General features: G+C 41.3%; 1 protein-coding gene across 1 annotated transcript in view; it reads left to right on the top strand.

Moving 5' to 3' along the window:
* Nucleotides 1-16,679, top strand: part of gabbr2 (gamma-aminobutyric acid (GABA) B receptor, 2) — a 207,637-nt gene that overhangs the window by 120,736 nt on the left and 70,222 nt on the right. The window contains exons 5-8 of the mRNA XM_022202028.2: nt 4,111-4,176; nt 4,651-4,839; nt 4,992-5,234; nt 11,693-11,753. Of these exons, the coding sequence (XP_022057720.1) occupies nt 4,111-4,176; nt 4,651-4,839; nt 4,992-5,234; nt 11,693-11,753 (559 nt within the window). The remainder of the gene's footprint in view (nt 1-4,110; nt 4,177-4,650; nt 4,840-4,991; nt 5,235-11,692; nt 11,754-16,679) is intronic.

Raw genomic sequence — 16,679 nt, 5'->3', positions numbered from 1 at the left:
TCCAAATAGCACGGAGCAGCAGCCAGAGTCTGGTAATGAACACTCGGACCTCCTCACATCCAGCATAAAGGATCAATCCACGCCATATTGTAGTTTCCGACACGCCGCTGTATGCTCTGGTGAATGCTGATATTAGACACCAGACTGTTAATTCCAGTTCAGATAATAACGCAAAATTTGCAATCATAACCGCGTACTCACCTAGGATCAATTAGCGCTGACACAGTCCTATAAATCTGCCTCGCGAGCGTATGTATTTGATCATGCTTGCACGGCACACGCTTGCTGCACAGCAATCATCACAAACAGATGGGGTGATGGTTTTAGAAGGTAAGCAACACATCGCCCAATCTACAAATCACATCTCCCACAAGCTCGTAAAAGACCACCATTAGCGCGGTGTTTGTGTGTATGTGTGTGTGTGTGTGTGTGGCTAATAAGCCTTAAAAGTGCCTGATTGGGCTTATGAGGTGCAATATTACTCAAATTATTATCACATATAAATCACCATTAGAAAGTTGCAAACAACCCTGTCACGGATAAAGCAGTCAAGGCTGCCCTTAACACTACCCTCTTTGAGAACCATTATTGTTCCAGTTATATAAAAGCGCGAGCAATGAGGGTAATTTGGAGGCCCATGGCGCCCCAGTCCATCTGTAATGCACTAACACAACACACCCGCTCATGCCCTTGCCCACAACTACGCCGTCTTTTCATGTTGTTGCCAGGCAGGCTGGAATTCAAACCGAGGCTGCGGCCCTCAGCCATAGCTGGAGTCATTTGGGTTAAGTGCCTTTCCTTCAGGGAAGAGCAGTGTTATTCGACAGCCTCTGGCACGTCTCTCACACACTCGCTTATACGTACGCACGGACACACACCACAAAATACTGAAAGAGTGAACCCCAGAAGAGTTCAGAGCTGCTACCTGCCCTTCTTACACATCTACACACGTACAAGTTGTGATGGAGGCAGAGTGGTGAGAGCTTTATACAAAACACCTCTTAAATGCCCCAGTATGCTCTCTGGCTCTGAAGAGAAACCACCGGAGCAGACTTTTGACTGAGCTGCTTGATTTTCTGAAAGCTCTCACCCTCTTGAAACACTGTCATCTACCTATCTATCTGTCTATCTATCTATCCATCTATCTCCAGTTGGCTTTAGGAGCCAAAATAAGGATGACAGTGATTGGTTTCCCCCCTCTGATCTGAGGATGCATGACATATGGTAGAAACTGGCTGAGGGAGGACTTGATGAACTGTATTTGGAGTGACTCCTCATCCAGAATGACATTAGGATCCCATAGGGTCACTGAAATTACAGCTGGTGTTGGTCACTTTATTTTTCAAAATAGATTTGTTCCTGTAATTTTTCTTACAGTGCAACCAACACCAAAAAATAACCTGTTTTCGTGAAGTCAGCGATGACACTAAAATCTTTGTTTGCAGAATTTTCACTAAAGTCATGGGACAGAAGTGGCAAATTTACAACTGCATTTAGCCCATGAAGGTGACATTACGTTACCAAACACATTCGATATTAATTATGTTTTTTAATTATGTTTTTGTGATTGAAAAGTTGCTCTTCTACTTTAATATAATGGATTCATGTCAATCTTCACATTTTCTATATATTGCTTAGTGGAAACTGAGCTGCTCTGTCGGTCTCTCTGCATTGCTTCTTTGGGCTTTGTGACAGCCTTTGGTCAGTGCATCACACATCACATGCAGTCTCAGTGACCAGATATACATATATCAAGCCTGCATCAGTATTATTTGATCAGATGGGAGACGATTCTATTGTTCATGTGTTTATTTTGAGTGTTTGACCGGTCGCTTGTGTACATACACACGTGGACAAAATTGTTGGTACCCCTCAGTTAAAGAAGGAAAAACCCACAATTCTCACTGAAATCACTTGAAACTCACAAAAGTAACAATAAATAAAAATTTATTGAAAATTAAATAATCAAAAACAGCCATTACTTTTGAATTGTTGATTAACATAATTATTTAAAAAAACAAACTAATGAAACAGGCCTGGACAAAAATGATGGTACCTCTATAAAAGATTGAAAACTATTTGACCAGAGTGACATGATTAACTCAGGTGTGTCATTTAATTGACATCACAGGTGTTTCCAAACTCATAATCAGTCAGTCTGCCTATTTAAAGGGAGACAAGTAGTCACCCTGCTGTTTGGTGAAAAGGTGTGTACCACACTGAACATGGACAACAGAAAGCGAAGGAGAGAATTGTCCCAGGACATCCGAAAAAAAATGATAGACAAACATCTTAAAGGTAAAGGCTATAAGACCATCTCTAAACAGCTTGAAGTTCCTGTGACAACAGTGGCTCATATTATTCAGAAGTTCAAGACCCACGGGACAGTAGCCAACCTCCCTGGACGTGGCCGCAAGAGGAAAATTGATGACAAATTGAAGAGACGGATCGTTGGAATTGTATCCAAAGAGCCCAGAGCAACCTCCAAAGAAATTAAAGGTGAACTCCAAGGCCAAGGTACATCAGTGTCAGATCGCACCATTCGTTGGTGTTTGAGCCAAAGTGGACTTCATGGGAGACGACCAAGGAGGACACCACTGCTGAAAAAAACTCATAAAAAAGCGAGACTGGAATTTGCAAAAATGCATGTTGACAAGCCACAAAGCTTCTGGGAGAATGTCCTTTGGACAGATGAGACCAAACTGGAGCTTTTTGGTAAGGCACATCAACTCTATGTTCATAGACTCAAAAACCAAGCATACGAAGAAAAGAACACTGTCCCTACGGTGAAACATGGAGGAGGCTCAGTAATGTTTTGGGGCTGCTTTGCTGCATCTGGCACAGGGTGTCTTGAAAGTGTGCAAGGTACGATGAAATCTGAAGACTATCAAGGCATTCTGGAGAGAAATGTGCTGCCTAGTGTCAGAAAGCTTGGTCTCAGTCGCAGGTCATGGGTCTTCCAACAGGACAACGATCCAAAACACACAGCCAAAAACACCCAAGAATGGCTGAGAGAAAAGCGCTGGACTATTCTAAAGTGGCCTTCTATGAGCCCAGATCTGAATCCCATTGAACATATGTGGAAGGAGCTGAAACATGCCATTTGGAGAAGACACCCATCAAACCTGAGACAACTGGAGCTGTTTGCTCATGAGGAGTGGGCCAAAATACCTGTTGACAGCTGCAGAACGCTCATTGACAAATACAGAAATCGTTTAATTGCAGTGATTGCCTCAAAAAGTTGTGCAACAAAATATTAAGTTATGGGTACCATCATTTTTGTCCAGCCCTATTTCATTAGTTTGTTTTTTTTAAATAATTATGTTAATCAACAATTCAAAAGTGATGGCTGATTTTGATTATTTAATTTTCAATAAATTTTTATTTATTGTTACTTTTGTGAGTTTCAAGTGATTTCAGTGAGAATTGTGGGTTTTTCCTTCTTTAACTGAGGGGTACCAACAATTTTGTCCACGTGTGTATGTATACGTGCAGTCCTGAGCTTGTATTTGCACTATACATATGTGTGTGCTCAGAAAATGGCAGAGTCGGATCCTCTATTTTTTTTCCCACCATGAAACATGCTGAATTTCCACCAGGCCAATCTGAATTATTTAGGCCATGTGCTCCGAATCCCCATGCAAATTTGTGCTCTCCAGCCTGGTTGGCAAAGCAGTTCTGCCTGCTGACGCTGTCTCTGTTGTCATGAATTTGATATTGCCTTCGTCTCTTAACTACTGGTTTTGCCACTCAAATCCCACTTACCTTGTAGCTGCTGAGGAGTTAGACACAGTGGTGAAATTACAGTGCATGCAGCATGGCCGATTCGTACCAATTGTGAGCACGGCTTGATGTGATGGTAGCACCACACAGAAGAAAACGGATCCTAAAGCAGATGTAGTTTTGTTTTTGTTTTTTTCCTAATGGCTTTATAGCCTGAATTGAAGCCTCAGAACAAAGGACAACAGACTTCACCAACAAAATGCCCTGTATGTTTTGCAATATTTAAGCCAGGAAGTCACAAGGTCACCATGGAGAAATCCTGACTGTACACTGAACACTGCACTGGGATATTTTGCCATTTATGTGAATATATTTTTCTCTTTTCAGGACAACGACGTGAGAATCATCATTGGCCAGTTTGACGAGAACCTGGCCTCTAAAGTTTTCTGCTGTGTAAGTCGCCGATCCACACTCAGCTAAACACGACAGCTTGGATATCAACTTTGCTGATGCTGCATATTTGCGTCTTGCCAATTTATATCAAAGAATGGCTTTTGTTTGAAATACGGTTGGATGCTGTGCTGCTTTGAATACAAAATTGGAGCATGAAATGATCTGGCTTATGGGATTTATTTGAATATTTAATAGTAAAATATATTGTATCCAAAGCAGACAGAAACTCATTTTGTGCATCTAGAAATTGGCCTAGATTAATCTATGACCAAATTGTTTAGCTTCAGATAATTTGATCTCATTTTACGTTTGACAATTTGGGGTCGGTTCTAGATTCAACGTAAATTCTCCAAGGTCAGTTGACACGACTAACAAGCAATCAGGAAAGATGGCAAATCTTATTAAATCAGAGAACTTAGCCTCTAACTGCTGTGATGTTGCCTCATCTTCTGTTTTACACTCCTCTCCCCCTAGGCGTATAACCTGAACATGTATGGCAGTAAATACCAGTGGATTATCCCCGGCTGGTACCAGGGCAACTGGTGGGAACAAGCCAACTCCACCAACTGCACCACCAAGAAGCTACTCACGGCCATGGAGGGGTACATCAGCGTGGACTTCGAGCCGCTCAGCGCTCGGCAAATCAAGGGCATCTCTGGCAGGGTGAGTGGCATCAACTACAACTTTGTTTCCTCTAATTTTGTGTCTCATTTGGGTAGAAAATAATAATCATTCAATAACATTACAAAAACACATATTTAAAATGAAAGTGATGGGCATTTTCTCAGTTGAGTAAACTCTTACTTCTGTTTCAGACCCCTAAGGAGTACGAGAGGGAGTACAGCCGAGAGCTTCAGCAGAAAGGTGTGGAGGCCAGCAAGTTTCATGGCTTTGCCTACGACGGGATCTGGGTCATTGCTAAAACTTTCTTTCGAGTGATGGAGCTGCTTCGGATAAAACAACGGCAGAACGTCTACCACAACTTCACCGTGGATGACCGCGAAGTGGGGAAAATGGTGCTAGATGTCATGAATGAGACCAACTTCTACGGCGTTACGGTAAGTTATGGTGCAGCACAGTGCATAAAGTATGGCACAATATAATAATGATCGGATATTTATGGAGTTGAAATGCTGCTGTCGACACTTACCTGACGTATGCAAATACAAGGATACTAGCCAGACGCGCTAAATCTATACACTACATGTGCTCAAAGATTTCTTTTAATCATTGATGAGACACACAGTGCAGCGTAGACCAGGCGTAAAGTAACCGTGACGTCACCCGTTGGTTTCAACGCCGAGAAAATGAAGCCCGGATTTTGCTACTTCCTGGTCGCCATTTTGGATTTTTGGACCCAGTGACGTAAAAAGCGTCATCAAACAGGCCGGACCGGAGAGCAACTAGGGGCAGGATTGGCTGAGGACTCTCTTATCCCGCCCACATTTTACCGCAGAGGCTTCTGTTGCTGTCTATCAAGTATAGCCACGCCCCTGGCTCCGCCAACTTTAACGATTTATTTAAAATTCAGTATTGATTTATTTTAAGATCGGCCACCTGATCTCTCATTTTGACCATGAAAACTAATGGGAAAAAAAACTAATGGGAAAAAAATCCTGAGCTGTAGAAAATCAGTCTTATCAAATTTTATTTTTTCCAAAAATGAATTGGGGTCTATGGAGCAAAAGCTTTTTGGAGCCAACCCTAGCGGACGGCGTGATATTGCAAGTTTTTGACACTTCCGGGTTGGCTTCAATTCTGGAGCCAGATGCTACGTCCACTATATATACAGTCTATGGTGCAGACAGACACCCATGTGTATATATAGTGCACATACAGACATATTTAAAGCCAAACAGTCAAACTATCCAACTGCTGATGAATAAGTGCAGTAGTTCAATCAACCAGTTCTGAAAGTTAATGCTTGCAAACACTCTATTAAGTAACATGTGTTTGTGTGGAGTGCAAAGATGTCAGAACTGCACATGAACGGCATTAATCACTGCTCTGTGAAACTGGAAGCATGTTTGCAAAGAAGCTTATTTAGCCATCCTTGTCTCGGAATGAAGCCTGAGGTGATGTCATTTGGTGCTACTGACTCACTTCACTGCGTTCGAGATTGATCCTCGTGGCTATGCAAGCTGCAAACAATGCGTGTCCATGTCTTTATCTGTGTGTGTGTGTGTGTGTGTGTGTGTGTGTGTGTGTGTGTGTGTGTGTGTGTGTGTGTGTGTGTGTGTGTGTGTGTGTGTGTGTGTGTGTGTGTGTGTGTGTGTGTGTGTGTGTGTGTGTGTGTGTGTGTGTGTGTGTGTGTGTGTGTGTGCCCCTCTCACTTCCTATAAAGCTGTTAGGATAGGATATCTGCTGTTCCTCCGTAAAAGCCACTCTGTTATTAGAGGATGCCACGCTGCTCCCAGCCTGGACAGCCTGTAGGCATGCAGGGCCTGACAGTACACCAGGACATTGTTATAATATCATATGCATAATTGGATTTACAAAAAGATGGCCTGAACTCCAGCGAAGGACAAAAAAGAAAGAGCTACACCGGAAATTGTACGAGTTGACTAAGATAGCGGTAGAGATTCAAATACAGTAGAGATGCTAACAGAACAAGGAAGAAAAAAGGAAAAAAAATAGCTTTTTGAGAAAATCGGCTACTGACTTGTATTATTGTGAGGCCCTTTGTGACTCATGTTCCAGGGGGTTTGTATGCGGTGCAGCACTAACGAAATCCTACGTCATCATTTGTCGTCCCTCTGCTCTCACCTGTCTCAGCACAGACCCACTCAGGGCTGCTGATTAGGAGCAGCCTGACATTGAGGCTTTCCTCGGAGACTCAGGGAAGCAAAGCATTGCAGGAATATCGATGGGCCTGCAATGTTTCATTTTTATTCCAGGCATACAGAGGATGAAGTCTCGTTATGCTGGTTGAGAGGGCTAGCAGTCTTACACTCCCTTTTCATGCATTTACTGACTCATTGATCTTGCATATGTAGCCATCACATTCACTCACACGTTTAGGTAAATGTGCTTCAATGAATCAATCAAGACTCCCCAGTGAAATTATTAGTATGTGGTGCAATTATGTGGCCATTTTGAAGAACGGCCCTTTTAGTGTCCTCTTTTAAAAGTAAGATTAATAAAAAGTTTAATGAAATTGAATTTGATTTCTGGACTCATTGAGCACAGAAAACCTCATGTTAACCTTTCAGCACAAATAATTCAAGTGTTCTGAAAAGGAACTAACTAGACTTCTCTTTCAGGATTTAGAAAATGTAGCTCATGTCAGGAGACTTTAGCCAATCACTGGTCTTTATTACCAGAGCTGGTGAACACCTGTTTCGGATGTTATCAGCCCATTAAATGGCCATTATCGTCATGGAATATTCCACATATATACAGGCCAGCAGGGACCTTCTCCATCTTCTAGTAGACTCAGCAGGCATGTTTTCACACCATTTAAATAGAACTCCATCATCACCTCATTAAATGGCAGTAGAGCCATGATATTCTTTTATTTACATAGAGGAAAAAAGTCAACATTAGACATAAGGCAGGTTGTAAATTTTGGAACCAACAATCAGTTTTTTTAGGCACCAAAATTACTTGCTTAAATCAGAATCCTGGTTTGGGTTAAATATGCTTGAAACGTGTTACAAAGCCATTTTGTGCATTTCCAGAGTGACAAGATTTTACTTGTACTTTCTGGAATGACTTTCTATTTATCAATGATCAGAATGGATGGTAATGAGCCTTCTGGCCTGCTAGAAGGTGGAGGAGGTGCCTACTTGCCAATATGTATTGGAATTGTGTGCAATGCAATGATAACGGCTATTTAATAGGCCGATAACGCCCAAATCGGATGGGGTGAGATGGTATAAACAGCAAGAAAGTCCGCAGTGTAATTAAGATATGGTGCAATGGGCTAGATAAAGGAATTTCACTAGGGAGAGCGAGATTTGCATTTGGAGATTGTGTCCATCTTCTAGGAGATATTAAGAACCGGCAGGATAGAGGGGGAAAAGCTACAGGAGGATGAAAATTTCATTGTCAAATTCTGTCTTTTTTTTTTGTTTCTACTTCACTGCCTACAGCACCTTTAAGTGACTGTGGCTTCCGTAAGTGTAATACTTCAATATTCAGTATTACGTTTGACTTCAGGGAGTCATCAGTGATTTCCCCTTTTTGTCAGTGGATCTCATGAATGTAGCTGCTTTTTATCCCTGAGAGTCCGACCTTGCGGTAGTGATGAAGCGATGTAAATGATGTAGGAATAAGGAAGTGATCCACTTAATGTTGAGATTTTCAAGAGTGCACAGCTTTTACATGAACAGTCTTTAGATATTGTATTAATAGCAAATGGTTACAGTTTAAATAGCTGCACTAAATCTGCATAGTCTTGTTTTGCAGATGTCCTGAAAAAAAATCTATTACATACAGAATATTCTATACCCAGCTAAATTCCTTTCATAATGATTTAACTGCGGCAATCCTCTGAAGAATAACAAGATTCTGAGCCAGAATATTGTGCACATGGTAAACAGTGGCATTGCAAAATAATTAGATGCATCTTTGTACCAAAAGATTTAAGATCTGTTAACTATTATGGCTGTTCTTATAAAGGGATTACATGAAATGAGATCAAAAGCCTTCCCTGTGTGTGGCACACACTTAGCACATAGAAACTTCCACCCACACATGGCCAAGACATAGGGAGGCAATTTCCCTTCCACACTGCACACATCTTTAATGCTATTTTCAAAAACGGCTATTACACAACTCACATGATTTGCTTGTGAATTGTTCTGGGTTGACAAAGTTATTCCACGTGCAAGCGCCGGTGAAATGACAAATTCTGGCTGCTTACACTTGGTTTAAACGTGATGCGTGCTTTTTCACAGCGGATCATACCCTCACTTGAGCCTCGCGTCTTCCTGATGTCATGACTTTTGTGCTGCGTGTTTGCTGTGTACACACGTCTCACAGGACCAAACCGTGTCTATTGTGTGCTGATCTCAGTCCTGCTGCTGAATCAGTAGCCGTGGCAGCTGCAGCAGCAGCAGGAGAGTGATCACTGAGGGCTCCATGGTATCGATCCGGCGGCTGTCAGGGCCACAGAGAAGAAAGCTGGGAGAGACTTCCAGGGCATAGAGAGTTGCTCGAACCACAGAATGACGTACGCTGGAATTTAGTTGATGGGGATGCACGGGAAAGACACAGCAGATTGTGACTGGAGGATGACAAGTGTGTGGGTTTGTTTTTTTATATGTGGCCACTGTGTTGGTATCAGTGTCTTTCCTGGGAATGGTGAGTAGCGCAGCCTTAGGCTTGACTATCGCCTCAAACAGATACACTGAGGTGAGAGAGAGGGGAAGAGGATTATATGCATCTGTTTTTCTCCCTTTACTTCGTTTATGTATGTGAGTAACAGTTGCATTCACATGAACTGTGTTCTCACCGTGAAACCCTGAAAACCCCAGAGGACGTCACACCTGCAGCCCACAGACTGGCATCTCATTTGACCCCAGCACTCCTGCCACTGACAGTATTCTCACCTCCACAGACAAAGTGGTACACGGACGCCTCCACCATCTCACCTCCGACAGACACTTTCACACACACATGCATGCCTAGACACAGTGATTGCTCCATCGGCCACCACTGTGACACAGGACCGAGCGTCCTTTGAAGATTAGACAGGGGACACCTGTCCAGGGCAATACTCTCCAGTGAGGTTGCCTCAGCTGCACGATAGCTTGTTGCGGAAAGAGGCTTTACAATAGGTTCTTAATTCAATCTTTGTAGAGTAGGCATTTGTTTCCAATTAAGATTGCCAGAGTCAGCGCCTCGGCATACGCTTTGCATATTCTACAAACTGTGTATGCACTTGAGAGAGCAAATTGGGGGCTGTTAAAACAACTGCGTGCAATTTCACGAAGGTTTGTGATAGTTCCACTTTTGCTGATGTGAAGGGCAATTATGGTGGTAATGTTAATGCAGAGTGAGGGCATCTGTAGCATGCAGCTACTTTAGAAATGCGGATACGTACACCCGGAGTCATTAAAGGTTCGAGTCAAGTTCCACTATTATCAACCCACGTTGCCTGACGCTATTTCCGCACCACACCTATCTGAATGAAATGCCTACTGAGCTGAACTGAGGTACATTGTACTGTTCTACCTACATGCCAGCCACAGCTGACGAGTCAGACTGACACAGTAGCGTGAAATTGTTAACAGAGGATGTGTTTGTGCATCAGTGAGGTAAAAGCAGCAGCACAGGAGACTGAGTGTCCCGGTAGCAGCTCACACATGTATACATTACCAGGGACGCATGCATGTACATCGGCACAACGTGACACCGTGTTAAGGGCATAGACACGTATGCGTACGCACACTCAGACAAACATCAAAGATGCCACACAAAGACTGGGATTCAAACAGAGGGGTGGGATGCTGCTCTGCTACTTCAAAGCTTGCCATCTTTTTGAGGCGAAATTGGTTCTCCAGCTTCCTCCCCTCCACACATTTTGCCTCAGCTGTCTTTTAATCTATCTATCTGTCTATTTATCTGTCTATCTAGTCGTCTATTCTTACCTGTTTTGTTAGCCAACCACTTATACGTAAACCCTGTTAAATGCGTAATTAAGGAGCTCTGTAAGCAGATGGTGGGCTGAATTAATTGAACAGTCTTGGTAGAAGAAGAGGGAGAGGGAGATAAAGAGAGGATGAAGTGGGAAGGAGAAAATAGAACAGGGAAGGAAAAAAGAGAGAAAAACCACATGGGAAAAATTAGAAATGGGGGGAAAAAGAGAAAAGATAAAGTGGCAGAGGCACAATTTGATTTGAATGTCTCACGATATTGCCAAAAGTTGAATTGCTTTTGTCTACCTCGTGTGCATTTGCCAGACGCTTTCTGGCTTGAAATTGCTTATCATGCTCCTGTGGAGTCTAAATCGGAGACTTTCCATTGTTATTTTTTGTCATTTTAAGGCGGTTGTTTGACCGCTAAACACATCTTTGTATCCATATTGAAAACTAAAGTGCAGAATTGACTTTGACCGAGTGCAACACACGTTTCTGTCTCCAAATGTGGGATGCACATAAAGAATTACTTCTCTTTTTTCGTTGTTTTTAAATGCTGTCTGAACCCAGATTCGTACCAACGCTAAATGAGCAAGCACAGTTAAATCAGGCAGCCTTGCTGACCTGATGTTATTAGCAAATGAATTGACTGAAGGATAATTTTGTTTACCTCTCTAAACAGATCAGTTTTGGCCAGTTCCAATCAAAGATGCAGTGTGCAGGAGCCGAGAACGTGGCCTTTATTTCTGCTAACGTTCCAGTTTGAGAAAAGCACTGTGCATGCATTTAGTTGAACTGAGTGTTTTTAGTTTTCTGCTGAATTCACTTATTTGCTACGGCTGCTTCTTCTTCAGCAGAACAGATGGTTTTAATAACTGGAACTGTGCATGCATTGTATGTGTGATTCTTGACTTGCATTTGCTTTCTTTTAGGGCCAAGTAATGTTTCGTAATGGAGAGAGGATGGGCACAATAAAATTCAACCAGTTTCAAGGTACGTATGACACTGTCTCTACTCAGATTAACTTGTTCCTGATTTTGCTTACAGACATTACAGCTCCTTTACGGTCATCGATAAAACTCCTAAAAACTCATCTCCACCAATCAAATCACACATCTTAAAGTTCTTCCCATGAACATAATCCCTTGCTACCTTAAAATGGCTTAGATGTAACTCTGTTGCTGTCTTCAGAATGTGCAGATTTCTGGAGTCTCCACTTCTTTCTCTCTTCAGCAGTATATTAGCCCCACTACAGCCATGCTGAAACACTGTAAAACTACACAATGACAAGTTGGGATATTGGAATAATTCAGCCATACGTTTGAATTTGAAACTGATTGTAAATATTAATAATAATACAGAATTCCCACACATCTGTAAGATGACAGGATTGGTTCCTTGGGTTTATTTTCTCTCATATAAAACCATGGTTGTCTGTATCTCTGTTTTGAGACTGTCATGGACACTAAACATGTTCTGTAGCATTAGAACAACAAATGGATACCTGTGAACAGGTGAAAAGCCGCTATGATGCTACTTTTGAGTGGAAAACAGCGACTCAAAGCATCCAAAACTGCATTTTGCCATATTGATATATGTTTTGTGCTCCACTGAGCTGCACCTAGAATTATTGCCATAAAATATTGACTCCCCACAGTTGTTTTCAGAAATTTCGCAGGATTACCACAGCCGTCTCGCCATTGTTAATACACAAGCACCTTTGATGGATCCTGACCAAGAGGGCTTAAGACAAGCTGCAGCCGAGTCATATTTCTAAGAAAGAGAAGCTGAAATATGTTTTGCTTTTGAAGTCAGCCGCTTTGTACACACATTTATCATGTTGGTTTTCTGGAGAGGATTATTCACATGACTTTAAGGGCTGTTTGTCAGAAAAATAAACACAAGCTCTTTTTTTTTTTTTTTTCTCCTGGTGAAGAAAGTCTCTGCAAGCCTTTCTGTGCGGAGTTGCATACAATATATGGCTGCAGGTTAGGCTGACTTTACATTGCTCTTTACTGTGCTTGCTCTCCTCGGTGGTAGCAGGATGTATGTATGGACAATGAATCTTTGTACGGGAAAACATGCCTCAGTTTTCCTTTATACAGTAGCATCATCCTGAGGTTGTTTTTGAGTCAGCAGGGCCTGCTGAGTGAGAGAATAACCCCGAGATTGCATCTCAATGCAGGGGATTCCCAGCTCCTAGGCTTCCCAGCCTATATGTAGCACACTGCATGGTGCTGTTCAGTCCGCTCTGCCTCACCATCTTATCTTCCTGACTGCAGAGGGGCTTGATCCCTCTGGCTGCTTACTTCACACGCCACAAGAGTGTGTGCGTGCATGCGTTTTCTCTCTGAGAGCAGGAGAACTATAGGGGGCAGTATGAGTGTGCTGATTTCATGCAGCACATCAGGTTTGCATGCTTTTGAATGGGTGAAAGAGATTCCGTTTGGTGGGTTGAATTTCTTTTTACCTCGGAGATGATGGGGCAGCTGGTCCAAATGAGGAATTTGCAGCTTTGGATGATTATGACAGTAATAATAATAGCAATTGTTTTTCATTATTGCAAAGTGCTTTACAGACAGGGCAAAAAAGAAAAGAAGGATACTGAGGAAGATCATTGAACAGAAGACTGGTCAGTCCAAACATGGTAAAAGATGCTCAGAATGAATTTGTACAACACCAGATAAAATAGTGAAGTGCCACATCCAAGTAAGGAAAAGAGATAGTGGGGTACAAGAAAAATACTGTAAACATGAAGCTAGAAATGATACTAATGATTGTAGTTATAGTAAATAAGTAAAATAGATACATAAATGAGTAAATAAAGGGTAATAGAGAGAGAAATTTCAAAAAATAGACATCACATAAAATGTGGTCAGATACGAAGCAAACAGAACTTTAAGTAAATGTTGCCATGACTAGCTCACACATTTCTGTTCATTTGTGACGTACTGTATGTCGGCCCACTTTCTTGTCTCTCCTTCCCTTCTCTCCCACCTTGTTGTCCACTGTGTTCTCCAGCATGCCCTTCACCTCCATCATATCCTCCCCCTGTTCTTGATATCTCTCCCTATCTTCTCACAGCCTCGTGATATCTCCTCCATCCCTGCTTAACCTCCGCTCCATCAGTTCTTCCTCACTTGTCAGGGATGGTGAATTTGTCACCCCTTTTGACACACCAAAAGCCTGAGCAGGGCGGAAGGGGAGAGAAGAGGGAGAGCCCCGGCTTTAATATTTCAAAAGGGAGTGATCCTCAACATGACCCTATCATCTGTCCTCATCCTCTGATCCTCCATTTTACCTTGTCAGAATTTCTTAGTCAGGGGCCTCGATGGCTCTTTTTCCCAGTGTCTCTCATGGGGATAAAAGATAGCTCCTGACTAGAGATCGCAGTCCCTCTGAGGACAGACCTTATATCAACGCGCTACCCAGCATGCTTGATAAAGAAGCATTGCCTTATTCTGTGTATCAGTAAGATGAAGATGTAACGTGTGTGTGGCTAAAAGGTGAAGATGTTTTCAATCTTTATCTGATAAGGCTTACCGTCGACAACATACAACCCCCAGGTAGGAATTAATTTCCTGCTTCCATCATCTGCTGCAGGAATTTGAAATGGTAACACCCCTGCTGGTGTCGGTATACCTCCAGGCAATAGGCTTCTCTCAGTCCTTTCAACTTAAATAGCTCACTAGAATACTATTGAACTGTACCAGCAGTGATTTTTTTTTTTTTTTTAAAGGAAGCAACTTTCTTTTTTTTTTTTTTGAATGTTGGAATCTCACAGATCCAACATCACACAAAATGAAATGAACTCGATCAAAGACAAACTAATGTGAGTCTCACAGAAAAAATAAAAACTCCAAATTACCTTAATCACATTTCCAAACACCGCTACAAAGATGGGTCAGACTGTGCAGATAAAGTGGAGGCTTGGTAATCAGCAAAGAGATTTACTGTGAATGAGGACCGGCAATTGACTCTTTGTTATTTAAGCTGTTAAATCAGCATGTGGGTCTACTCCAGCTAGGTTAAATTATCTGCGTCTGAGTCGCAGGTGCACCAAAGAATTATGTATGCTTTAAAATGGGAAATGGAACAATTTCATGAAGTTGTTTAAAAGATGTCATTGATTGTGCATGCTGCAGATTGTCAGGCAAGAAGATGCAGAGTTAAAGGACCCTGACTAAAAAAGTCTTTAAAGGTCAACTTTAGTCTTGAACTGGTTCTTAGGAACAGGCCTTCCTGTGGAAGTGAGCATATCCTCTGGCTCATACTTCTATACAGAGTGAAGACCTGAAATGTTGTCAGTCTGATCCATTTAACCTACAAATCAGTTCCAAAATTAACTTGTAACTATTGAAGAGAGATTAAAACAGAACTAACATGCTTTAACATTTACTCCTGTATTGTGTACATTTGTTTGGTGTGGGCATTGCACTTAATTTACCAACTGAAGAACTTACCTGCTACATACGAGCATGATATATTGCACTTCAATTTATACTCTGCTTTTGTTTTAGAGCAGTAGTTATTAGCTACATTGCAGGATACAGTTTCAAAAACCTATAAGCAGCATACGATTACACTATAAAATAAATATCTAACATTTGTTTGTGTTCCTTTTATTTCACAGATTTTTCCGTACTTTTTGAAATACACAAAATATAAGTAGAAAAATAGACTGTTAATTTACATGTCTGATGCAAACCAACATTAAAAACCTACAGCAGTGAATAACCAGAACATTTCAACTTTTTGAAAGTAATTTAAAATGTTTTGACATTGAGGGGAAATTAATCATAATTTCACTCATATTTCCTTTTTATTTAATACATGGGCATAATAAATTGAAGTTCAGCATTGCAAATGTAATTCAAAAAGTATATGCAATTAGTTACTATTAACAGAAAGAAAAGTGTGCTGTAATTTTACATAGATTTGTTCGTTAAATGATCAATACATCTATATTCTAGATCATTTTATATATTCGAAAATTTATTTTATTTTTATACAAGATTGTTATTGTCTGTTATTTTACTTTTTTGGCATTCCAGCTGTTGCAACATTGTTGTATCTTTTTTTTAAACAGTGTAACAATCCATTTTGGTACAGTAATTCATCTTTATAGCAGCATTTAAGATGCTTACAATTGCCTCCAGTGTCCATTTTTTTTCAAATGTTTTTCTGAAAATTAGGAGCAATGGTTATGAATAAATGATACTCAAACAAGAATAGATAGAAATTGATTATTTTGATTTAGTCTTCTGGTGATAATTTCCAGCACCACACTCCATAAAATGAACAAGATAAACTATAATGTCCATGTACTCTATAATAAAGGAACATTTGCATGCAGTGTGGATCACTGATGTCTTTTTAATGGGTTTTGTAAAATTATTTGATGGCATATAGGAACCAGTAATATCACCACTGAAATTAAAGGTTGTCTCATATTCAGAAACCAATTCATCACTGCGTTTACAGTTGTTATATGGTGACTAATCAAAGAAAAAGGCATGAAATATCATTGCGCAGACTGAGCGACAGATTGAATTGAACAGCCTGCTGCAGCCATCCATCTTCCCCGTTGGGATAGAGTGCTGTGATAGCATTTTAGCATCTCAGAGGAGGCATGCTGATACACAGTCCCTTCTGCTGTTTACACTCTAACAAAGGACGTGGTCAGTGATCCTCATTCAGCCCGGATAAGGCTGAGAAATGCAAATCCCGACTGTGTACGCACATTTAATTTGCTGTGCTAAAATTGCCACATAAAGTCTGACATTCTCAACATTTGCTGATGCTTTGATGTCAGAGCTGGAGATCAAATGAGGCGGTTCACAGAGAGCAAAGTAGAGGGGAACGAGATGCCCTGTGATGCCGCATTAGCTGATGTTGTCTGTCATTTTCCTAGTCAAG

Source organism: Acanthochromis polyacanthus, chromosome 11, assembly GCF_021347895.1.
Source record: "Acanthochromis polyacanthus isolate Apoly-LR-REF ecotype Palm Island chromosome 11, KAUST_Apoly_ChrSc, whole genome shotgun sequence".
NCBI lineage: Eukaryota > Metazoa > Chordata > Actinopteri > Pomacentridae > Acanthochromis > Acanthochromis polyacanthus.
Note: the sequence above shows the minus strand (reverse complement) of the source record. Positions and strands in the feature narration are given on the sequence as shown.